This window comes from Dermacentor albipictus, unplaced genomic scaffold (assembly GCF_038994185.2).
Source record: "Dermacentor albipictus isolate Rhodes 1998 colony unplaced genomic scaffold, USDA_Dalb.pri_finalv2 scaffold_28, whole genome shotgun sequence".
Taxonomy (NCBI): domain Eukaryota; kingdom Metazoa; phylum Arthropoda; class Arachnida; order Ixodida; family Ixodidae; genus Dermacentor; species Dermacentor albipictus.
The window spans coordinates 4,169,526-4,195,427 of record NW_027225582.1 but is presented as its reverse complement, the minus strand read 5'-3'; the positions used below and the strand labels follow the sequence as shown (position 1 = coordinate 4,195,427).

General features: G+C 46.1%; 1 protein-coding gene across 15 annotated transcripts in view; it reads right to left on the bottom strand.

Moving 5' to 3' along the window:
- Positions 1-8,580: 8,580 nt before the first annotated feature.
- Positions 8,581-25,902, bottom strand: part of LOC135897584 (uncharacterized) — a 144,401-nt gene continuing 127,079 nt past the window's right edge. For all 15 annotated transcript variants that reach the window (XM_065426263.1, XM_065426260.1, XM_065426251.1 and 12 more), the window contains 2 exons: positions 15,361-15,434; positions 8,581-8,740 (listed from right to left, as the gene is read on the bottom strand). In XM_065426263.1, the coding sequence (XP_065282335.1) occupies position 8,740; positions 15,361-15,434 (75 nt within the window). In that variant the 3' untranslated portion in view covers positions 8,581-8,739. The remainder of the gene's footprint in view (positions 8,741-15,360; positions 15,435-25,902) is intronic.

The window sequence follows — 25,902 nt, the reverse complement described above, 5'->3', positions numbered from 1 at the left end:
TCTTTCCGTATTTATGTTGTTATTACACTTAGCAGGGGCGTAGCCAGGGGGGGGGCTTATGGGGCTTCAGCCCCCCCCGAAATTTTTCGTGCTGTCCATGCACCGCCGACCAAAGCGACCCCCGGCGCCGGAAATCACTCTGGATTTTGTCTAGAATGTCTTCTTGACGCTCGAAAAGACATTTAACCGCGAAGATTGCAAACTTGGGCTGGATTTCGTGGCAACGCCCATACACCGGGAGTCACATACGGCCAAGCAGTCCCATCCGAGCACAAAGTTTCAAGGGCGCTTTGATGGTGAGCGGGCTCGCCGCGGCATCTCACTGAGGCCACGGAATCTATGGAGCGCATGGCTATCAATTGCGAAACTTTATGGGTGTAAATCTGATAAGCTCTTGATGTGAAAGGTGCATTGACATTTCCAAAGTTGTGCTTTAGATTTTCAATTGCGGAACTTTGTGGGTTTGATGTTGAATAAACATTTGACGCCAAAGGTCTATTGACTTTTCTAAAGTCTTATATCGGAACATACAACGAGACAAGCCAAATCAATACACTAGCAGACGAGTTGACAAAGCAGGCACCGAGGTCCAATGAGACGAAGCGTTAGGACAGTTCATTTGTGCCGTCATGTCCCATAAAAAATATCAGCATTTTTTTTAACCTACGCCAGAACATCCATGTCAAGACACTAAAGCCAGCCAAAGTAACTACGTTCTTATTTATTTTTTCTACTTTGGCTTTTATTCGCGAGGACACACTGAGCCTCTTTATTTTTTTTTTGTTCTCACTACCCTACGCGCGGGCTGCCAGAGCCAGCCAGAGCGCGTACGTTTTTTTTTTCGTATGGCCCCGACCACCATTAGGTGCACTTCGGTGCGCGTTCGGTTTGCTCTGGCCGAGTGGATTTTCACCTGACAGAGTTTTGGACGCTTTCTGGCTAGCAGACGAGAAAAAAAAAAACAATGGTCGCTCGCCGCCATCACTGTGGGGACTCGAAGGATTGCACCGCATTCCTTGAGCGGAGCCTTTCCGGAAAGTCTTGTTTCGCCGCTGTAGGATACTGAGCAGTATACGTATGGTTCTCAGTGGACCAAGCGTCTGACGTTTTCTTCGGTATACCTTCTGTAGCCCCATTAGGTGCCCGAAGTAGGCATTCGATTCTGGCCAACATACTTTCCTATGCGTTTTTTTTTATTTCGGTGCCTCCGCCTCACAGAAAAAAATACACTGTTGCGGCGCAGCGAATTGTCGCATGGTGAAAGTTCGATTTTGATACTTCTTTTGCGGAAAGTAATGGGCGATGGGACGCTTCATTTGCCGGATACGTTTATTATATTATTGCGAAAGCAATTTTATGGACACTGCAGGCGCATTCCTGCCGTCGCCGTCACCCTCAGGTTTCGTATAAAGACCAAGGGTGATAACATCGTGACCACGCGCTGCATGCTGTATGTGCGAGTGAAAGCGTAGGAGGGGAGGTGGAATGGGTGAGCCGACGATGGTGGCTCAGTCTTGTGTGCGCAAAGGAGAAAAGCTGGAAGCAAGCGCGCCACCTTCCGTCGCGCGAAATACATCGGGGGGAGTGGATGGAATGGGGGCGAAATCTAGGATTCTGTGAATCTATGATTGTGCAACATGTTTATTTGCCTTGTTTGACGCATTATATACAGTTACTTCTTCTTACATACATAGACTCATTGGAGACTTACACGTATACTTAAATATCTTGTAGCGAGGTTTTGTGTATACATGCAGTGAACTTTGTTTCCAGTGACACTTTCTTGTCCTTTATCAAGCCGTATTTTCGCATTTGTATATCCCATTGTATCTCTGGATTTCTAATGTACGAGGGCGAGTCAAATGAAAGTGAGCCTGCCCTAACCGCGCAATAATGGTTCAGTTCATTATCTGCGAGGCATGCGCGTAGGAGAACGGCATGTCTCATTTACAAAAGTGACGCGCAGATGTGAAGATAAATGTTCTTTAATGCTCTCATACCATGCGTTGAATATGGTTGCGTCACATAATGGACACTTCAAAAGTTGAACAGCTCGGTGTCGCGAAGTTTTTGACAGCTGAAGGTGTTTCCAAAACAGAAATTAATCACCATATGACTGCCGTGTACGTTGAACACTTCATTTCGTTGACCACTGTGAAGCGCTGGAGCAAACGGTTCAAAGGACATTGCAAGGACAATCCAACACCGGGCTTTTTACAGACTTTTTGAAGCAGCAACCCAAGGAGTTTTATAAGACGGGAATCACGCGACTCATTAGTCCATAGGACAAATGTCTAAATTCTCATGAAGACTACTTTTAAACAAAGTACCCCGTTGTTGGCTCATTCATTTGACTTGCCCCCATATATCTTGCAGAACTCCTGCTTTTTATACGTGCTCTCTGTCGCGACTATAACTTCGGTGCAATTACTCACGATACACGACAAGGGACAGCTACTCCTGCGTAATACATTGGAACAAACGACAGCGTCATTGAGATTTTTCACTGGCCATTGTATATATACAAGAATGTAAGCACGGTTCTTGAATGACAAAGTTTCATTAACATATTTGTCCTCAACTTGTTCAGTTCATTGCCTTTTAATTTGTCATATCAGCGGCATGCACTGCTTTCCTGGTTTCGAACTCATATAGTTCTAAAGTTCGTGGGATATTTTCTTAACTTAATAAATAGACAAAAAACATGGAAGCATTGACGTCAGTTATGTTGGGAACAATTTTTCGCACATACGAGTATAATATTTTATGAAAAAATACATATTTTACTTATATTTACAGTGCATAGCTTTCAAGAATTCGTTTGCAGCATCTTGGCCAATGACAATGCAGTTATTATTCATGTATTTGATCCCTCGATAAATTGTTTAAGAGGAAGCTTTAGCTCGGGCCCAATCCGACGCGGCCTATTCAAATACTTATAAAACGCAGAAACGCTTTTCTGAGATAATCCTTCTAATCGCTTTTATTGAAATTGGTTGCATTGAAGAGAGAAAGTTAAATCCTAGTGTCTGTTGGAAACAGAACTTCGATTTAGGGCCTGAATTTTGTTTAATATATTTTGAAAAATTCGAAAGTTTGAAAAAATAGAAGCACGACGTTTACAAACTAATAGCTATGCATGAAGAACAGATATTGTGGTTCTGTAAACGGCATTTATTATAACAATCAAAGCGGACAAGTTTGCTGTGTCAATTAGTATCTTACGTGCATTGGTTACGTTGTGTACAAGGGTTCTGCAAAAGCCGTATTTCCACAATACTAAATTTTTGGAGATTCATGTGTAGCATATCTATTTTGTCCGCTGTAGATGTAATATTAGGTGCAATTAACAGAATTGTGATGTTATTTTTCATTGTTGAGTAACGGAGTTTTAAACTTGATAGTTTCGTTTTCTGAAAATTTTATATATATATATATACATATATATATATATATATATATATATATATATGTATATATATATATATATATATATATATATATATTTGTTCGGGGGGGTTACGTCACTGGCCCATTATATATATATATATATATATATATATATATAATGGGCCAGTGACGTAGCCCCCCCCGAACAAAATTTCTGGCTACGCCACTGACACTTAGGTCACTATATTCCCACTCTTGGCGATATGCGAAGTTCTTCATCCACTATATAGTGACTGTTCATTTATTTGCTCTGCGTTCAAATTTCGACTAGCCATTTTGCACTCCTTGCTCTCTTTCCCAACTACATATCCCATTTTCAAAATGGCGCGCGCTTATGGTCACTCCCTATGCTGCTATACCCTTCCTCAATGCAATGGCCATTTCTCTCAACTTGTGAATTCCTTGTCATCAGACAGTAATCAATGGCTGATTGCCAGTTTCGCACTTCCCACGTGATCTGCACTTCACACTTGGACCCTGTATTCACGATAACGAGCTAGGTTATGTTGCTCACGAAGGTTGACTTCCCGTTGCAGTCGTCCTTCTAAATCCAAGGAAGGCGGGACGGAGCGCGCTCTCTCCTGCTGCGCGCGAGGCACGGGGGTGAGGCGAGAGGGAGGGAGGGGGAGACATGGGGAAACCATGGGAAACGTTCTTCTCCGGCGGCTGCGGCCATGCGTGCGCCGTATCTTGCAAGCGATCTGCGACGTGGCCAAACTGCGCGCCCGCGTGGGCATCGTCTTCAAAGCGATCTGCGATGGTTGCAGCTAGAGCACGCGCAGTGGCGTCAGGTTCCTATGCGATGCACTTTGTACGTTTCATTCGCGTTAATTGAAGCGAGAGCTGTACGAAGGTCAATTCGCTCGCTGCTACTGCCACGTTTCCTCACTCCAGCGTTTTTCAGCGAGTTTCCGCGGTCATCGAGCGAGTTGTGTTCATACTTACCTGTGCGCGCGACACCGTGCTTGTTAATTTAGTCAGTAAGTGTAGTATAGTGTCGCCCCCTGTCAGATCTCTGTGGCATCGTACATGTATGTTTTGTAGTTTTTAGCTAGATGGCGCACCCCCCTTCTGTCATGTGACGAGCTTGGGCCAATCTGGAGGTGTCATCTGGCGTGTGAAGCCTATATTAGTAATAAACGGCCGCGGGTCGGCTGAGTCTTCGTTCCGGTTTTCATCGGGAGCAGTTAGTTCCGAGTCTCCTTCACTGCGCCGGCGCTCGCGCGCGTTCGCTGGCCGGGGCCTTCCACTTGCCTGCCGCTGCCGACACAACAGTGAGCGAATGTTTACAAGTTTATACGGCCGATAAAACTACCATCCTTACTTCGTATATCTATCTACCAATTTGCTGTCGCAATCGATGTTTCGCTTTTCGGGCGAAACTGCGCCATTTTTTTTTTTCTACACGCCAGTCAGCGCTACGAACGCGCGTATGGAGCAAGAGTCATCTCGACGTTGGCACGTCGGACGGCGTTGGCCGCGTCCGGTTACGTCGGCTGCACCAGTGATTGTAAGTATATGTGTTGTTCACGCCAACGTGACGTAGCGTGTGCGCGCGTGCTCACGCCACATCGGACTACATGGGGCTCTTGCATTGCCCAGGGGGCGCTGCGAAAAAGGTGCTAAAAAGCGCCCTCTATCCTAAAATGGGTCGTACCAAGCTCGGTCGTCTGCTTCGGAAAGCACGTTTACAATATGGACCCGCCACTTGCGGTTGTGTTGTAGCACGGCCTGCAGCGAATATCGGGCGCCGAAGATTTTTTTCAGGGGTGGCACGCTGCGTAAAGGCAAGAAATTATGCAATGCCAAATACGTGTACGCCGTTCAAGAATTAGGCGGCGAAGTTTTAGCACGGTGTCAATCGCAAGTGAAGCGAGTCGCGTACGAAGTGGAATACAGGTAAGGTTTGCACGCTAGCTGCTAGGTTCAGGCGCACAAACGCGAGAAAATGCTCGCTATAAATGAATCCACAGCAGCGATAAGCAGACATCATGTGTACGGAACTGCTCGAGCACACGACGGTACGCGCCGCGATGTACGAACTGCTCGAGTGCACGATCGTACGCGCCGCGACGGCAGCGGTCTTTCGACATGCCGCGAAACGGCGGGCCTCCTGCAATCTTTGTTGACTGCATGCCGCTAAACAAGTAGTTATGCCTGAGTTGTAGTAGCGGCCATCTGTCCCTTTTAGTAACTGGTAATAACATGCAATGCATATGAACTCGCACGTAGTACGTGCGAATCGTGCTGCAGCGCGAGCTCGTGCGCTGCTCGCTTGATGTAGCTTTTAATGACAGCGCTCGAACTTCGATGTGCTGCAATCAATACTGCCTTGCTGCGCTGCCTCAACGTGCTGGCTTGAGATCAAGGATGAGCGCATTTAACTCTCTTAGCCTGTGCTGCTCGTAGTGTAGTGAATTGTCATCGAATGAGCCCGACCATTTGTGCCCATTTGTACACATCTGGTCACTTCACCACTTCGCATCGGTCGAATTGTTAATTGTCGCTGAGGCCGGGTCTCGAATCGTGAATTACCAGCCATGCCTGCTGCTATGTCGGTCTGCTGTCGGTGCAAAAGACCGAAATTTAGAACGCAGATAATCAAGCAAGCTTCAAGACAGGCGAATCGGTCAGCATGGCGCGAAGTTTCGCTTACTCAGCGCGACGAACTGCAGCTATGCAGCGCGCCCGACGCTCCACTTCGTGAGGCCTTGAAGGAAAACGGTAGAATCTGATGTTGGGGATTCAGGCCTTCTTCTTCATGGCAGCCCACGACGCAGAAGTAATGACGGTGACGCCTTTTCGAGGCTGGGCTAGGTCTCTCCGGATCGGCGTCACCGATTCCGTCTGCTCCCAGCATTACGTCCCACGGCACACGGAGAGTCCGTTTTCGTTAAACTATAGGCTGCGGCGAGCTCGCAGCGTGGTCTGTGAGAAATGACGAACCTTTTCGCACTCGCAACAGGGCATAAAAAAGTGCAAATCGACGCAAAACTCGGCCTAGAAACGTGCTTCGCCACAGCCAGGGCTCAATACGACCCAAGCTGGTACGACCCAGATGTCGTTTCCCGCGCCGCCACCAGGCGCCTCTACTATACCTCAAACTCCAGCGCAAGACGCCCATACGCGTCTTAACCGAGCAATTTTAAAGCAAAGCTTTCTTTGCCCCTTCCTTCGACTTTCCCACTGCTGCTGCTGCTGTCGCGCACACAGCGTAAGGGGGGTGGTTCTGAGCGTGTATATAGAGTGGCGCGAGAGATCGAGGAAAGGCGAACTTTTTTTCACCCCACTGCGTCGAATGTGCGCAATGCCCTCTGGAGCTCGCTAGCCGTCACCACATTAGCTGCTTGACAGCTGTAATTATCAGCGACTTCCCTCAGAAACATTGCAGAAATCACGGCGCTTCCCTTTCTACTAACGTGCGAGGGCAGAGGGACGCAGATAGAACTGTAGAGAGAAGGAGAGGAGAAAGAGGCAGCTCCCATATAAGGGAGGGGGGAGGTGGCGTCAAAAGGCAAGGAAACCCCACTACTATACGAAAGCGGCTGCAGGAAAACAGGATAAGCTTAAGCTCAAGGTACGGTACAATACGTGGCTGCTGTTTCTGAAAAATAAGCGCCATGCAAATATGTCAAGCGGACAAATTACGCAGGGCGCGCAGAAGCAGAGCCGCATTAATTAAAGTGCACCGCAGGGTCCATGAGATACTACAGAAGTCGACCGTCAAATCAACGCTTCTGCGCCCGCCGTGTTAGATTTGCAGATATGGCATTGCTAGAGATAAAAAAACTATGTACAGCGCGCAGGGCAAGGATTGCGAGACGACATACACTGCATTGAATTACCAACTAGCCTAAGCAACCACCCTAGTTCATTGCTTGAGGTCATGGATTTGATCCCAATCGCGGCAGCCGCATTTCAACGGGGGCGAAATAGAAAACGCACGTGCATTTACATTTTCGTACACGTTAAAGAACATCACGGTGTCAAAATTAATCCGGAGTCTGCCACTGCGGCTTGCCTCTGAATCCAAGTGTGGTTTTGGAACGTACAGCCCCATAATCCAACTGTAATACTTAATTCTGCTACAGTGCAATCTGCCATGTGAGGAAATGACAACACTTAATGCTCTGAGGTTATAAAATATGGCGCACAATGCCTCAAACAAACACCTCTCCCTGTGTGTTCTGTGTACTACGCAGACAAACAGCAGTGGTGCACGTAAGGTTATAATGTTTAGCATTAACTCACCACTCTCATATTAGCCTAAACGTTGAAGAAATTAAATTCTACCTGTCAACATTGCTGTGAATTATTGTCAATCAAAGCATCCAGCACAGAAAGCGTTGCTTACATCGAATCCCACAGTGCATCGGATGTGCATATTTTTTTTCTCAGATTTTCATAGTTCGAATTTTGTATAATTCGATTTTTCGTAGCATCCCCGCGGAATTCGAATGAACGAGCTTTTACTGCACCTACAATTGCCATCACCGCTCCAATCCACATCAATATAAGGCGGCACTGGAATCGCACTTTCACTGTGATTAAAACCTATCCCTCATGCAATAGGCCAACAGGGGCCTTTGAGGCTAATGGCAAGTGGTTGTCAACTTGCAGAACTTCAGAGTTGATTCACTTTCACATGTTACAAACTGCACTTGTGGGCATGAATTAAAAAGCGCTCAGTGCAGCCAGGGAGGCTCAGCATGGGCCTGCAAGCTGTTGCAACTCATACAAGGACAAATCTTTCACGCTGTTGCCGTGTGGGTCTCTTGCCGTTTGCAGACTAATGAAGTGGGGATGTGGCATGCGATGGCTTCACTAAACCCAAAATGCAATGCAAATTCATTTTCTCTAAATCTAAATTGTGGAAGCAAAGTGGAAAAACGGGATGAGGTCCGATTCGTTCAGACTGCTTGCGGAACCCAAAGGTATTGCTTGCAGAACCCAGTTTGAGAACCCATAGGGTGCATTAGTTTTTTTGTTGCTTTCTGCTACAGGAAGCAAAACTCGTTTGTCATATTCAGTGTGCAATGTTACACCCATGGCCCCCTTTTCCATCCACAGTGTCACCCCAGCTTACAGTGTGCGTCCCCCGTCCAGTGTGCGAGTAGCTGCCCAGCAATGTGCAAGAATACTGAATTTATTTTTGTAGAACACAAAACAAAAGAAAGACGGCGAGTGAGAACACAAGAGTGCAAAAATATTCTTTTGAGCATCCATGCGAAACCATGGCGACCCGCTTCTCACCCGTAGGCAAGAACATCAGCCAAGTGGCAGCTCTGACCTGCAAGGCAAGGAAATGTGCCAACCATTAAGTCACACCAACCAATAAGCATTGCGCAGAGAGACGGCACCTAACACTAAGTAAACCATAACAATGCATATCTCTGAAGGTGATTGAGGTGGCATTAATTTGCTAGATTGCAGGCATCCTGTAAGCAAAAACAAGCTTTTTCTCAATCTACAGAAACCAGAGATCAATCTCTGATTTCTGATTTGAATTTTTTTTTTTGAGAAGGAGTATAAGCTGTGAAACACTATGAGCCACGCTTCAATCACCATTACATACATTCATAGAAGCTCTGTAACTCAAGCACTCTCATGACATTTAAAAACTAATAAGCACCTTTTCTCTTTAAAGCTATCTGCCTGCTTTCCTTGTATTGCACAGTGCTAACGTAAACGTATGTTTGTGAGAAACTCTCATACGTATTGTCCTAGGTGTGGAGCAGTGAAATATGCCATTTTGACTTGTAGCCAACGGAATTTGCCCGCTTTCGAAGACACAGTTATTGTGGAGCCTAAAATCACCCCACCGAGCTGACTTGCAGGCTAAGAGTACACCAGTCAGCTGTTTGTGAAGCCATGTGACCACTGACTCCGCTTCTGGCAATGTGCCGGGTCTCCCTTTTCATGTCTGAAGCTGCACTATGCTTGACACGCATTTTCAATGGTTCACATAGCAGATGCTATAATAAATTATTTGTGGCGTCCTCGAGGAAACGAGGCTTTGTGCCCTTGTTATGGAGTCGAACGCTACCTGAAAAAGCAAAAACAGCACACAAACCTTTCGTATAAGTCGTGTCCGTACGACTATGTACTATGTTCGTAGTGTCCTAAACACACTATTTGAAAAACACCAAAGAGCTCACTGCAGACATATGTGATGCTAGGCTAGTTGGTTCATCATAGCTTCTGAGAGAAAAACAGCAGAGGAAACGAAGACAGCCAGAAGAAATGAAGACATACCAAAAAGCACAGTGGTTAACACGCACTACAATGCTTTGTGGCGAGTTTTCATTCCTCCTGTCAGTGCTTGTTTCCTGTGCCATCTTACTATCAATAAACCAACGAGCTCACACTACAGTTAATACACACTGTATTTGCATGTAAATAATGCAACCACGAATATAATGAACAGGAGCACTTTGCGTCTCTCAGAAAAAAAAAATATACATATATCACGATTATAACATGCAGTGATGCCACAAAAAAACAGGAAACATTACAAGTGGATGCTCGCAGGGCTTTATTCATCATTACTGCAAAGTACTGTCACAAAGTACAGTGAAAGAATGATTCCTGGTGTTTTGTCACTGTTCGCAAGAACGGCGGAATCCTCTGTAACACCCACCAAGGCAGCACTGCAGAAATGTATGCGATGATACAATCGAACACGACAAAACCTTTCACGGATTGTGCCTTATACACCATGCGACATCAAATACTGTTTGCTTGGCATGCCCGCACAACAATGCCATAAAACACACTGATGTAGCATTAACAGCATTCTAAATCATGAGAAGAAAGATGGCGCGGATTGCAAAGTGGCAACTTGCAGCTTGCTGGAGCATGGCAAGTGCAGGAGGGCTCCTTATGCAGTAGCAACTACAGCGGTGCCTAATGGTATAGCTCACTGCAGCCGCTGTAGTACAATACCAACAACTACAAAAAAAAGAACATTACAGTATTCGTGTCACGGACGGGGATATATAACACAAGGCACGTTCCAAGGCAGGAAATTCCAGGGGGAGGGGGGTGGGGGGGTACTTGCAATACATTTTACGGTTTTAAACCAACAAGTGTGGGGATGCGCGACTCTTACGCGTCCTCTGCGGGGTTACTTGGGTGCGGGAAAGACAACGTGCTGGCTCCCTCTTGGGTTCGGGACAGCAAGCAGTGCGGACGTGCCATGCCGCGCGTGCGCCGATCCATGCTTCTACGAGACCGTCTCGCGTGGCCGCCTTCGAACGCGCTACCGTTCGCGTGACTGTACGCGCGAACGACCAGGCGTTGGGACCCAGCATGGGGCGAACATATTCGCTCGCTATCCGGTTGGGGTGAGTCGGATTTCTAGATTTGTCGCGCGCCCATCGGCATGTTTTGGGGATAGCAACTCGGCTAGCAGGCATTGATCTATGAAAGGTGCAATAAGTGCCCTTGTGATTGTTTGCACTACTGTGTTGTCATTCCTTCGTCCCAAGAGCACGGAGGAGAACTCCACACAAGAAAAGCATCTTTCTGTTTATTCTGATGTTCTCTCTGGCATGTGCAATCAAACAAGATTTTTTTTTCTGAAGCCAGGCTCTATGAGGAGGCACTTGACGCAGGTCTTAAAATTTTGCTATTTGTGATACGATGCCGGGTTGATCGTGTATGGCGCTGGTAGTGTGTTGTTATGGTCACCTTGTTCCTCAGTGACTGGGGATGCGTTGCTTCATGTTGGTTCCTTGACTCCAGCTATGATATGGCCCAGGCAGTCATGCACTTCCCCCATCTGGCACCTGATGAGCCATGACTGCTTTCTAAGCCTCATTACGGCAGCCATACTATTTCCAGTAGAATGAACATTAGGCTAACAAGAAAAGCATCTTCCTGTTTATTCTGACGTTCTCTCTGGCAAGTTCAATCAAGTGAGACTTCTTTTTCTTCATCGTCAGATAGCAGGCGCAAACCACGAAATTCACGGCTGCATTGAACTATATTTCAGTTCCCCAGTACACCACAAGTCATTGATGAACTCATTTTCTTCTCCGTAAATCTTTATAAAGGGCAGGACCACAGTGTTTTGGAAGGCTGTCGCCATGCTCCTCTGGTTGTGTTACTCCAAAAATTTTCCTGTAGAAGGCCAAATAATTCTTGTCCCGACCCCTTTTCATCATCATCATCATCAGCCTGGTTACGCCCACTGCAGGGCAAAGGCCTCTCCCATATTTCCCCAACAACCCCGGTCATGTACTAATTGTGGCCATGCCGTCCCTGCAAACCTCTTAATCTCATCCGCCCACCTAACTTTCTGCTGCCCCCTGCTACGCTTCCCTTCCCTTGGAATGCAGTCCGTAACCCTTAATGACCATCGGCTATCTTCCCTCCTCAATACACGCCCTGCCCATACCCATTTCTTTTTCTTGATTTCAACTAAGATGTCATTAACTCGCGTTTGTTCCCTCAGCCAATCTGCTCTTTTCTTATCCCTTAACGTTACACCCATCATTCTTCTTTGCATAGCTCGTTGCGTCGTCCACAATTTAGGCAGAGCCCTTTTCGTAAGCCTCCACGTTTCTGCCCCGTAGGTGAGTACTGGTAAGACACAGCTATTATACACTTTTCTCTTGAGGGATAATGGCAACCTGCTGTTCATGATCTGAGAATGACTGCCAAACGCACCCCAGCCAATTCTTATTCTTTTGATTATTTCAGTATCATGATCCGGATCCGCCGTCACCACTTGCCCTAAGTAGATGTATTCCTTTACGACTTCCAGTGCCTCGCTGCCTATTGTAAATTGCTGTTCTCTTCCGAGACTGTTAAACATTACTTTAGTTTTCTGTAGATTAATTTTTAGACCCACTCTTCTGCTTTGCCTCTCCAGGTCAGTGAGCATGCATTGCAGTTGGTCCCCTGAGTTACTAAGCAAGGCAATATCATCAGCGAATCGCAAGTTACTAAGGTATTCTCCATTAACTTTTATCCCCATTTCTTCCCAATCCAGGTCTCTGAATACCTCCTGTAAACATGCTGTGAATAGCATTGGAGAGATCGTATCTCCCTGCCTGACGCCTTTCTTTATTGGGATTTTGTTGCTTTCTTTATGGAGGACTACGGTGGCTGTGGAGCCGCTATAGATTTCTTTCAGTATTTTTACATACGGCTCGTCTACACCCTGATTCCGTAATGCCTCCATGACTGCTGAGGTTTCGACAGAATCAAATGCTTTCTCGTAATCAATGAAAGCTATATATAAGGGTCGGTTATATTCCGCACATTTCTCTATCACCTGATTGATAGTGTGAATAAGATCTATTGTTGAGTAGCCTTTACGGAATCCTGCCTGGTCCTTTGCTTGACAGAAGTCTAAGGTGTTCCTGATTCTATTTGCGATTACCTCAGTAAATAGTTTGTAGGCAACGGACAGTAAGCTGATCGGTCTACAGTTTTTCAAGTCTTTGGCGTCCCCTTTCTTAAGGATTAAGATTATGTTAGTGTTTTTCCAAGATTCCGGTACGCTCGACGTTATGAGGCATTGCCTATACAGGGTGGCCAGTTTCTCTAGAACAATTTGCCCACCATCCTTCAACAAATCTGCTGTTACCTGATCCTCCCCAGCTGCCTTCCCCCTTTGCATATCTCCCAAGGCTTTCTTTACTTCTTCCGGCGTTACCTGTGGGATTTCGAATTCCTCTAGACTATTTTCTCTTCCATTGTCGTCGTGGGTGCCACTGGTACTGTATAAATCTCTATAGAACTCCTCAGCCACTTGGACTATCTCATCCATATTAGAAATGATATTGCCGGCTTTGTCTCTTAACGCATACATCTGATTCTTGCCAATTCCTAGTTTCTTCTTCACTGTCTTTAGGCTTCGTCCGTTCCTGAAAGCACGTTCAATTCTATCCATATTATACTTCCTTAGGTCAGCTGTCTTACGCTTGTTGATTAACTTCGAAAGTTCTGCCAGTTCTATTCTAGCTGTAGGGTTAGAGGCTTTCATACATTGGCGTTTCTTGATCAGATCTTTCATCTCGTGCGATAGTTTGCTGGTATCCTGCCTAACGGAGTTACCACCGACTTCCATTGCACACTCCTTAATGATGCCCACAAGATTGTCGTTCATTGCTTCAACACTAAGGTCCTCTTCCCGAGTTAAAGCCGAATACCTGTTCTGTAGCTTGATCTGGAATTCCTCTATTTTTCCTCTTACCGCTAACTCATTGATCGGCTTCTTATGTACTAGTTTCTTCCGTTCCCTTCTCAGGTCTAGGCTAATTCGAGTTCTTACCATCCTGTGGTCACTGCAGCGCACCTTGCCGAGCACGTCCACATCTTGTATGATGCCAGGGTTAGCACAGAGTATGAAGTCTATTTCATTTCTAGTCTCGCCGTTCGGGCTCCGCCACGTCCACTTTCGGCTATCCCGCTTGCGGAAGAAGGTATTCATTATCCTCATATTATTCTGTTCCGCAAACTCTACTAATAACTCCCCCCTGATATTCCTAGTGCCTATGCCATATTACCCCACTGCCTTGTCTCCAGCCTGCTTCTTGCCTACCTTGGCATTAAAGTCGCCCATTAGTATAGTGTATTCAGTTTTCACTCTACCCATCGCCGATTCCACGTCTTCATAGAAGCTTCCGATTTCCTGGTCATCTTGGCTGGATGTAGGGGCGTAGACCTGCGCGATTTTCAATTTGCACCTCTTACTAAGTTTCACAACAAGACCTGCCACCCTCTCGTTAATGTTGTAGAATTCCTGTATGTTACCAGCTATATTCTTATTAATCAGGAATCGACGCCTAGTTCTCTTCTCTCCGCTAAGCCCCGGTAGCACAGGACGTGCCCGCTTTTTAGCACTGTATATGCTTCTTTTGGCCTCCTAACTTCACTGAGCCCTATTATATCCCATTTACTGCCCTCTAATTCCTCCAATAGCACTGCTAGACTCGCCTCACTAAATAACGTTCTAGCGTTAAACGTTGCCAGGTTCATATTCCAATGGTGGCCTGTCCGGAGCCAGTGATTCTTAGCACCCTCTGCTGCGTCGCAGGTCTCACCGCCGCCGTGGTCAGTTGCTTCACAGCTGCTGGGGACTGATGGCCGGGGTTTGATTGTATTGTTCAGGTACTTGAACTTGTGGTTGTGGCCAAGTACTGCACCAGGGTGGCCAATCCTGCTCTGGTGAGGGAGTGCGTTACCGGTTCTGGTCACCGGGATCAGGCCACACTCCAGGCCTGTTTATGCAATTTTATCACACGCAGATTTTTTTTTCTTTTTTTCCGGTGGAAAATTGCCGGCACCGGGATTCGAACCATGGACCTCTTGCACGCGAGGCGGGTGTTCTACCTTTACGCCAGCGCTGCACTTTTTCAATGTCAACCTTTTCAAAACCCCTTTTCAATGTCAACTTTATTAATGTGCATGTCTGTGCAGCACCTTCTGCACCAGCCTCCTATCTCAGCTGTTTGCGTGTATGTGCAATAATAACTAGAGCGAAACATAGTGCCACCATCTTTGTGAGTTTTCTTAAAGGGTGCTGTGACATTATGGGAGTGCCGGGATACAAAAGGTCCGACTAGCTTTGAGCCTGTATTGGCTCAGCTGGGTGAATAAGGCATCCTAAAATAGGGACATCGATCCCATCGCTATATCATTGAGTAAATTGGCATGCAGCAGTGGAATTCGCCTCGCTGGCTTATCACCTATCAAGCTTCGCAACCCTCCATATCTCATGGTGACCATCAAACTCTGACATGTTCTTATTAAGGTGAGCTTATATTGCTTATTCATTTTGCTGCTAAACTGGAGATACCATTCTTGTATATGTTCTCACAAAAATTCCGTAGGGCCACAATGTAAAAACAGGCCAGCCTGGCGGCTGTAATGATAGGTCAATGATTTGACACTTACTAAGGTCCCATGGCAGCTTTAATTGTCACTGGCATCCATGGCACTGGTGGCACACAGGTCAGGGCCTTTTTCATCTGCATGAAGGGAGGAGAAGGGCCAAGCTCATTAACCAAAAAGAAAAATTCACCACTCACAAGCCCCACAAGGCGGCTTTCTCTATAATCACTTGCGTTAAACTCTGGATGAGCAGCAGTGGAAAATAATGACTTGAACTTGCTTCACACACCGTACTTACATGGATTGGTCACAGCTCTTCATGGCCACCATGTGATGTATAGGATTTTATTCCTCATCGTGCCTGCATATTTCTACAAGAGCTTGTGAGCTAGCAGCTCCAGGCTTGGAAAGCTCTGCAGACTTGTGAATCGACATAGTGGACGAAAGCAAATTGCTTTGGGGCATCCATGGTGCCTGTACAGCACAAACAGCATATTCCTCATAAACTATAATGTAGTCAACAAGTTTGCATAGTGGGTTATAACCATCCCGTTTACACTACATAGTGCTTAAATTATGCGGTTTAAAAATCCAAACGCTCAAGAGCTACGATATGTGCCTTAGTGAAGGGCTCTGGATGATTTCGATTTAATGTGCATCGAAAGCATAGTATTTTTGCATTCCACCTTTGGCAAAATATGACTGCCAAGGCTAGGAATTAAAACCTGCGACTTCATGCTTGGTGGCACAACATAGCCACTGCGGTGGATACTAACAGCACTCAAGGGGACACCATGAATAATGTTCTCCTTGTGTGTGCAGCACACTAGAGTCAATATTGCCACAACGCACCCCGAAAGAAATCGGTCACAGTTGCAGTGCATCTCACTGGTGAGCTACACGTGTCCTGCTGCCCATACAGGCTGCCAGTCGCAGACAAAGACATTTCATCACCATTCAGTATACAATCAGAACTATGCAAAAATGCATTCTGCACACAGCATGACGCTGCCTGTTAATGCTGCTCGGAGGAAAGTTGTTCTTGTAAATACGATTGGGGAAATAATTAGGTGCAATACTTCACCTAAAGAAGCCTGACAAAAGCAGCATAACAATGTACAGCAGCATGCACTGTGTAAGGGATTAAAACGCGAATGAAGTAACGAGGGCAAACTAATGTAACAATAGGAAAGCCCTTGCCTTACAATTCTTTAGCAGCCATTATGCCCCCTCTTTGCAGTTTTGCACTCAATAATAATAATAATAATAATATTTGAGGTTTTACGTGCCAAAACCACTTTCTGATTATGAGGCACGCCGTAGTGGAGGACTCCGGAAATTTTGACCACCTGGGGTTCTTTAACGTGCACCTAAATCTAAGCACACGGGTGTTTTCGCATTTCGCCCCCATCGAAATGCGGCCGCCGTGGCCGGGATTCGATCCCGCGACCTCGTGCTCAGCAGCCCAACACCATAGCCACTGAGCAACCACGGCGGGTCTTGCACTCAATAGAAATTAAGCAATGGCATTTAGAGAATAGATCCTCATTCCTTGTTCCCAGTAAGTGGGGCACCCAGCTGTTACGGGAAGTGCGTGGGTCGATCCCAACCGCTAGACACCCACTGGTTTATAAGGCGGGCGAGTACAAGCAGCCCCCATTCCCAGGCATCTGGCTTTTCACGGGTGTGTTGTTTCTGTGCAAGAACTAAAACAAACAAAGCACACAACTCTAGGTGGGCAGATGCATTACATGACTGCCGAATTACACATCAGCCTCTGTCCCGACCTAGACTGATGCACACATGGAAATAGGACATGAATCACTTGAAACATTCCGGTGTTTCGGTTCCCATTGTGCGGCACGAGTTATCAGCTTCTGTGGAGCTGCAAATTTACTGGTGAACAGCCAGCATTATCTTGCCTGTTTTTACCTCTGTGCTTCCACGTGAGCAGGGTCATGGTGGCTCACTAGTGTTGACATACATAAGCTAGCCTAGCTGTCTGCTTTCTGAAAATTTGTATAGGTGAAGCATATGGCAAGGCTTTTAAATTACAAACCCTTCCCACCTGGTGGGCGCTGTTTGGTGTCATACGCAGAAAAGAACCTGGCTTAACCCTTTCAGTGTCTGGTTTTCTCGGAGGTGACACACCCCCAACATCGGAATTTTTTCTCAGACTATTATAAAATGAGCATAGTGGTTTATTTTCGGTTAAGGCCAAACTACACGTATGCTTGCTGGCATGGGAAAGCTTGCACCTGTGCGCTTTGCATGTGCCGTGCCTTACGAGCAATGGTAGTTTCCACCTACAAGACTCATGCCAGTGCCCGTCCACTTTACTCAAATTTTCGCCTTGGTAGACATTGTTTCATATTTTTGTGAGGCAGCCAGAGTACCGATATTTGTCTGAAGAAGACAAGACAGTTTTAGAATAGCGTTTGTCGCCCTATGTACATTGAATGCAAGTACCTTTGCAGGATGTTTTGGTGTGCGTCCCTTCAAGACTCGGTTTTATGTACGAGAACGCAAACGCAAGGAAGCTTTATTGAGCGTGATGTTAAAATCTAATTTCGCTCAAAGAGAAAATGCAGCAACCGTAGAACCTTCCAGATCCAGTGAGTGAGCATGATGCAACACATACGCGTTGACAAGCTATACGCAAGCGTTGGCACAGAAATCTTGATGTCGTAGTTTGCGCAGGGTTCATTCGCAGCTTGCTGTTCTGATCTCTCTGAGGACATACTGACATTGTGTGATCACAGTCCCAAAAAATGTTCTCTCTTATTTTCTCGGGCATCAATTACAGACATGAGCGGAAGCACCATACCACTGCACAGGTGAAATCGCGCTTGAGGAACCAGTCCTAAATGTGTCTTTTGCCCACATGTGGTGTCCGCTGCTTCTCTTGTCGGCGCTGAGAACAATGCTGCTTTAGGCCCCCGTGATTTATAGTTCAGAGCAAAGAAATAAGCGTGCTTCTTGATATTCTCTGAAGCAGAAATACCGCCACTATTTGGTGCAGACTTCGCTTGTTCAGTATCAGAGATGAGCTTCTGCTAACCATATCACTCGCCTTTTCATCATAGAAGCATTAATGTATCTTAGCAACTTGCAAACACACAATAACAGAAACCTATATCTCCTCATTGCACAAACTGATGGCTATACATGACAGCTTTTCACTCTGCGTGCTTTATTTATTGCGTGCCATCTGCCACAAGTATCAGACAACATTCGCTGTTGAGAACTCTTGCACTGATCACAGCGCCACTGTGTCAACAGCTAAAAAAAAACATTCTATAAACATACAACAGAAGCAGAAACACGCAAGAGTGGTGGCCTTGTGCTGCAGTGCGAATATTTGAACGGAAAATTGCCGCGGTAGTGGTGCACAAAGTCCTGCATGTTGCCACCATGCACACGAAGGGGCACATTCTGTAGCATGTTAACAAAACACCAGACTGAGCAAACCCAGATAGATGAGAAAATATGCTTCTAGAAATATACAACAGATGGTGGAACTACCTCAGAAGGCGCTAACTTCCTGTTACTGTGCACATCTGGCTAGAGAGTGGAGAATGTATAGGTATATCAGTGACCTGTCGGGCAGAAACACCAAAACATACTGGTACGTCAGTAACACTGAAAGGGTTCACAGACACTGCATATTTCCACATTTAAAAGTATACCACTTAAACATTTGACACTTAAATACACTGGCTACCCAACCTCCACACTGATCTGACTGATGACATTTGCTTCTCACTGTATCCATCAACGAAGAATAGAACTTTGGTTTATGACCAAAGTGACATTTCTTATGCTGCTGCTAATTGCAAAAATTCTATAGTGTACATATTAGCACCAATAATGTGCAATAGTCCGTATACTAGTGCGGCCTAGTTTCAGGGCACTGGCATAAAAGCTTTGCTGTCTTTGCAGATGGTGTTCAAGTCCTACAGTCTTTGTGAAACTAATACACACCTTCTGACTACAGTACAGTATGACATACATGTAATATTGCAAGGAAGTTACACTGCTAGCAAGCCAACAAAAAAAGCAGTGCCACTACAAATGCAATCAGAGGTAAATGCCAAGAGCAAGGGCATGCATGTGAGAAGCAAAACAAATTGAAGGGAAATGAAAAAGAACATATTTGAAGATTGACTCGAGCATTTGATTCTTAATGCAACTACACAGTGCGGCCAGCCAGATTCTGGGTAGTAGTAGGCTGTACTCAATTTCTGCACTAAGAATAACTTGGCAAACAGGAAACGTCATGAAGACTTCTCGCTGCAGAGAGAGAAGTACCATATTATTTGTTTGTTGTGGTTCACACAAATTTGTTTTCCCGATAAAGAAAGCTGGAATAATGAAATACAGTACTTTGGCCCATATCTGTATCTGTGTCAGATTATTTTTTGAAGCACTTGCACCAATTTTTTAATGCGCATTTACATGTGAGAGCCAGCTATGCAAGTGCTCGAACCGAACTCCCAAATGCATAGCCTTCATGCAATAGTTCCGTGTTTTAGCTCTAGATAACCTAAACAGACAAGAGGAATTAAGTTGGAAAGCCTGAAAACAAGAAATGGTGTGGTGTGTGCATAGACACTGTGTGCATAAATGCTGTGTAGAGCACGTTTACGAAATTTTGCAGCCGTTGTAAGCCAAAAAAAAGCGGACACCGCTTCAGCTTGTCCAGCATATTGCGTGGAGCAAGATATCAACCACAAAATGAACTAAAACCAGACCAACAATAGAAGGAAATTTTAAAAAGCTATTTTTGCACAGACTAGAAGATTTTGCCGTTAGTAAATTCATGAAATGCAAGTCTGATAGCTAAGCTTACAGCCTGCTATCTTGCAATATGATGGCCTCATTCTATGATTTTGATGTGTCGTAAAGGAACAGGTGGTACAGTAACAAACTTGCCTTGCGAGCTCACACACAACTTCCGGATGGCTCAGAAATGCATGTTCATGATGAGAAGGGATGAATTGTATAAACGGCAGTTCTCATCAGCTGTCACTTCAAAATGCACGAAATGCCAGGCAATCTGTATGATGTGTAGTTTAGGTGCACTGCCGCCAAATTCTAATTATATCGTAAAGCATACTCTATAAAGAAGTGTATTTTGCTCATTTTGTGGAATTCTGAATACTTCTCACAATGTTTCGCTTTGTACTTATCAATCCCCATTAAAATAAACATCTTATTTTGCTATAATCCTCATCTAGAGCACTGCATAGGCTCGGGCTTAGCCGAAAGCCCAGGGCCGGGCCGGGTAGGGTAGTTTTTTCATGGCCTCTGGCAAGGCATGTGCTTTATGACCCAGGCCCGAGCTGGGCTCGGGTTGTTTGACGCAGGCCCGGGCTCGGACTTTCTGGTTTTGTACACGTAACGTGCGGGGAGTTATCCTCGGGTGTCTCTACTCTGAAAAACCTGTTGCGCCGGTGCAGCTGGCAGCTGGCATTGCTATTCATGCGTAATTCCATTTTCTTCTTCTGTCGTATTTTGTGCTGTTTGAACAGAATGTAAAAGTCCGGAAAGAATGAAGTGGCCTCAAACCAAAGGATGCCATTGTATTCTTTACATAAACCAATGTAACTAATGCTATCACAGGGGTGTAAGCGCGTTCACGACTTGCCGATTCTTTAATGGCGAATTGGTAAAATGATGACTGCTAAGATAATTCGTCATGTGGCTGAATTATGGCACTGCGTCCATCAAAGATTGCACGCACATTCTCGACCGGCCGCCTAGCAGCAGAGTATTACGCTGCACCATGCAGGAACGAGAAGCTTTATTTTCCATTTACTCCAGCCATGCACTGCGCTCGCGACCGGTCATGGCTGCGCTTCGGCTTCACCGCTTCGCTGTGCAGGATCACAGCGCCACTCGGCAGGCCCCACGACGCATGGAAAGTTTCCACTTTTACAATCTACCAATCATGATGGTCGAGTCCCGCCGCCGGAGGCTTTGCTTTTTTTTTTTTCTTTTCCCCTGCGAGGCGACTGGCGAGTCATGAGCTGCCAATGCTAGCACGTAGTTCGCGCTTGATACCTGTTCAAGAGCATCAGCAACCAAAGCCTGGGCAGTAGCACCATCATCGTAAACCTCGAGCGTAGGCCATCCAGTAACCATTCATCCAGCCACTGTGGCCAAGCTCCAACTCCTGTTTGGGTCCTACGGCGTGCGAATTGTCGAAGAAGGCATGCAAAAGTAATGCCGCTGCCAAGGTGTCTATACCAACTCCATGAAGGCGGCACATTTCGAATTTGTGACAAAGTTCTGGCCCTAAATTAATAAGTTTGCTGTTACTAGATAGAAATATCTCACATTCGAAAATATTTGCTTCTGTATGCACCTTCTTTTCATTATTTGTATGTGAAAATATGACTCGCTGCGGAATGGGCTTTACCACTTTTTTTCGAAGATATTTAGTTCGCTGTGCATTTTACTAATCTTGACTGTTTTCGTTTTGAATGAAATAAACATTACTCTGTACCATTCAAACTATATTATATCGTCTTTTTTTTTTTTTTTTAGAGAGTGACAGCATCCGGTGACATTGTGTCCGTCCGTCTTGACCTAAAAGAAAGTTGTGTGTCACTCAGGGAATTTTAGCAAAAGCACTCAGGGAAAACATGTAAATGTCGGGGAATTTGAAAATGTCAACTTGGTAGACACCCTGTGCTGCGTTCGTTCAACTTTCCTATGCTGAAGCCTGGCAATTGCTATTTCATTTGCTTCATTTGATGCCTTAGTGTCAGCTGCTACAATGGACGTGGCAAGCTTAAAGATATCAAATCCGGGAACCTGGCACTCATCTCGAAAGACGGCGGAAAAGGTGATGTGTGAATTTTTTCCACTTGTTGACTCCGAAATAATAACGCCTGCAGCACACGTGCAGTGTAAGAACTGCAAAAGCTTCCTCACCTATAATAGTGCGAAGACGGGTACATCCCATCTGAGCTACCACAAGTGTAAGGTGGCTCCGGACTGCGCTGGCATAACGTCGTTTTCTTTAACCGAAGAAACCCAGTGTAACTGCTAGCGTTCGTTGATGCACAAAGGTTATGAGGCCTTTCGACATTGTACGTGACACAGGGTTCCTGAGCCTAGCCGACGAACTGATTGCTGTTGGTGCATGACATGGAACCGTACCTGCGAAAGATGTCCTTCCACATCCTACAACAGTTTCTCACAAGGTGGCTGAAGTGGCTGGTGCGCTCAGGGAATCGTTGAAGCCAGATATACAGCAGGCAATGGAAGAAAGGCATTGTGCTTGCATGGTGGACATTTGAACTGACGATTATAAGAAGGTGGCGTACACAAGCGTCACTGTTAAAAATTATCGGGTTTTACGTGCCAAAACCACTTTCTAATTATGAGGCAAGCCGTAGTGGAGTACTCCGGAAATTTTGACCACCTGGGGTTCTTTAATGTGCACCTAAATCTAAGTACAAGGGTGTTTTCACATTTCACCTCCATCGAAATGCGGCCGCCGTGCCCGGGATTCGATCCTGCGACCTCGTGTTCAGCAGCCCAACACCATAGCCATTGAGCAACCACGGCAGGTCAAGCGTCACTGTTCACTACATTAACAAGTGGGAGCTGATCAGCCTTGTCCTTTTCACCTCTGACTTTTCTCTCGAGAAGAAAACTGGACAGGACATTAGAAAAGAGATTGTACGAGGTGTGCAAAGCTAGGCTACGAGGGGGCCATGTTGGAAAAGGTAGTGTTTGTGACTGACCAAGGGGCGAACATTATTAGTGCATTGCATACTTTCTCCAGAATGAATTGCACTGCCCACATACTGAACACCATCCTACGGCATACATTTAATGACGTGTACCTCATTCAGCACCTTCCGGTGTTTTCCAAGCAGCTTAAAGTAAAAACGATTGTGACATTCCTAAAGCAGAGTGGACTCTCCAACCAACTACCACAAGGCTTGTGCCAAGAAGCAAGCCCGAGATGGAATTCACGCCTGGTCATGATAAGGTCCTTAGTAGCGCAGTATGGCGAGATTGAATCTCTTCTTGAAACGAGGGACAATACACTGATGGACTGCGTTGACAGTGCTACTCTCGAGGATGTCGTCAATTTCTTGGAGCCGTTTAGGGAGGCCAGTGACAAGCTTGAACAAGAGAAGCTGCCGACACTGCCACTGGTACTGCTCTACTACCGGCGGATGAAGGGACAGCTAACTGTTGCTCCTGGAGACACATAGGTGGTCACACAAGTGAGGAAAAAGGCAGCACTGTTTTTGGAGAGCAGGGCCGGTATTTTGTAGCGATGCCTTTTCCGATTCTATGCTTTTTCAGGCTTTTCGCGCTTGGCCACTGGTCAGAGCGACGGTCTGCCCACATTATCAACGCAATCAGGCGGCCGTGTGGGGTGGATGATAAGAATAGCATAGAATAAGGCATAAGGCATCGCTACAAAATAGCGGCCCAGGCTGCAAATTGAAGATTTGAACTATGTCGCCATGTTTTTGTGGCCACCTTTACAGCACCTCAGAGCCCTCACTGAGGCAGAAAGAAGTTCAGTTCACAGATGATGATCGCCGAGCCCGTGGTGCCACCTCAAGAAAACTGTGACCATGGAGAAATGACCAGTGCACAGCCAACGAAGCGAAGGCTTCTGGACTTCCAGGAGTGGTACGATGATGACGAGGCAGTGGCTTAGGTCGAAAAGCTGGACACATATTTTCAATCTGGAGGCTCCTCCGACGGTGACGGAATGGATGCGCAACAATGGTGCAAATCTCAGAGCAAGAAGTTGCCACGTCTTGCTTCCCTCAAAAAAAAAATTTTGTGCATTCCCGCAACAAGTGCAAGAAGTGAACGAAACTTTAGCGCTGCTGGCTACATCATGAACAAACGAAGAACATGTTTAAAACCCGATTCACTGGATAACCTTGTGTTCCTCCACAAGACCATGTAGTCATTTTTTTCCTAACTGCTTTGCATAGCTTACGGAAAACATGTATGCTGGATCTCCTGTTGTTAAATGTTCAATGTTGCTCCCGTTTTAAGCCATATGTTGTGGGTCGCGTATCCCCTGATGTTTTTCCCGCATAGCGCATCTCCTGTAATCCGGCTTCGCCGCGTGGCCTGGCGCCCGCTGCGGTCGGAGTGGTTGAGACGCAGTACGAGAGATGGCGCGAGTGTTGCGCTGCTAATAAAGTCCCTCAATCATTTAAAAGTACCGCCAGGCTTTGATCCAGCCGACAACGCCTGCGATAGGCTGATCGGTGACATGTGACCTTGCTCCGCCCCTTTGCCGCCATGAAAGTTCCTGCGCGCCGGGCGAAGAGCGCGCGTTTCGCCTGTTGTGCTTTGCACATTAGAGAGTTTTAGAATAGGGGCCCCAATATTTTGGGGCCCCAAAGAGCTTTGCGGGTGTTAGTGTTGGGGCACGCAGGAGTGAAGAGCTTTAGAATAGGGCTTTGCGTTTGTGGATAGCGTCTTGCGCTGACAGCGCCACTACGGCGTCTAAGAAAAACGATTAAAAATAATTAAATAAAATATACCATTTCATGATATGAAAAGTAATTTTGACGTGCGTGTATTCGCGTTTAATTACAATTTAGAGGTTATTCTTCAAGCAGCAAACAATTAGTTGTGCTTAGTTTTGAGCAACAAAACCAACTTTACGTGCCTTCACCAGCCAAGCTTAGCCGCGTTAGGCCTACGAGCCATAAAATCCACACTCGAATTCGGAATCAGCGGCGTCTAATGAATCAATCTTCATAACACACGCTAGTTGAGAGAAAGCGATAACTGCAGTCATTTCTCCTAGCTGGCGAACTTCACGCGTTACCGCGAATCGAACCCAGTTTGGTACTAGGTTAGAGCCGTCGCTTCGATGGGTGCCGCCATGTTTGTTGACGCAAAGCTTTTGGGAACGCTATTTGAGCTCCCGCTAAATCGGTGAAATAGCGTTCCCAACGCAAAACCCAAACGCAGTTTGCCTCTCGCGCATGCGCAGTGGCTTCGACGCTATTTCTTTAGGGCCCCAAAACGTTTGGGGCCCCTATTCTAAAACTCTAATTGCTGCGATAATTTCGTTCCGGGAGGGCCGTAATGCCTTGTTGCTGTGCGGTTGGGTGCCGAAACCGAACGAAGGATGGCAAGAAGTTATTTTGCATCGCGCGCGGCAACCAGAACCTAACCAGACGAAAAGTATGGTTACACAGAATTGCACGGACGGACTTGGAACCGTCGGTAACAGCACGACTATGCGAGGCAAGTAACATACAACGATACAAAGGTGCCATAGAAAGTATACACGTGCGTGTATCGAGTGGTGATAGTATTTCACTCGCGTGCATGAATGTTGAGGGCCGAAGTTTGTGGAGATTATTTATTTTAGTTCGCTGTGAGCCCGCTGAATAGATCGGCATGACCTAGGATGCGAAGGACCGAAATGCCTTGTTGCTGTGCGGATGGGTGCCGAGATCAGATGGAGGACGACAAGAAGTTATTTTGCATTCCGCGCAGCAAATAATTTAATTTAATTATGGGGTTTTACGTGCCCAAACCACTTTCTGATTATGAGGCACGCCGTAGTGGAGGACTCCGGAAATTTCG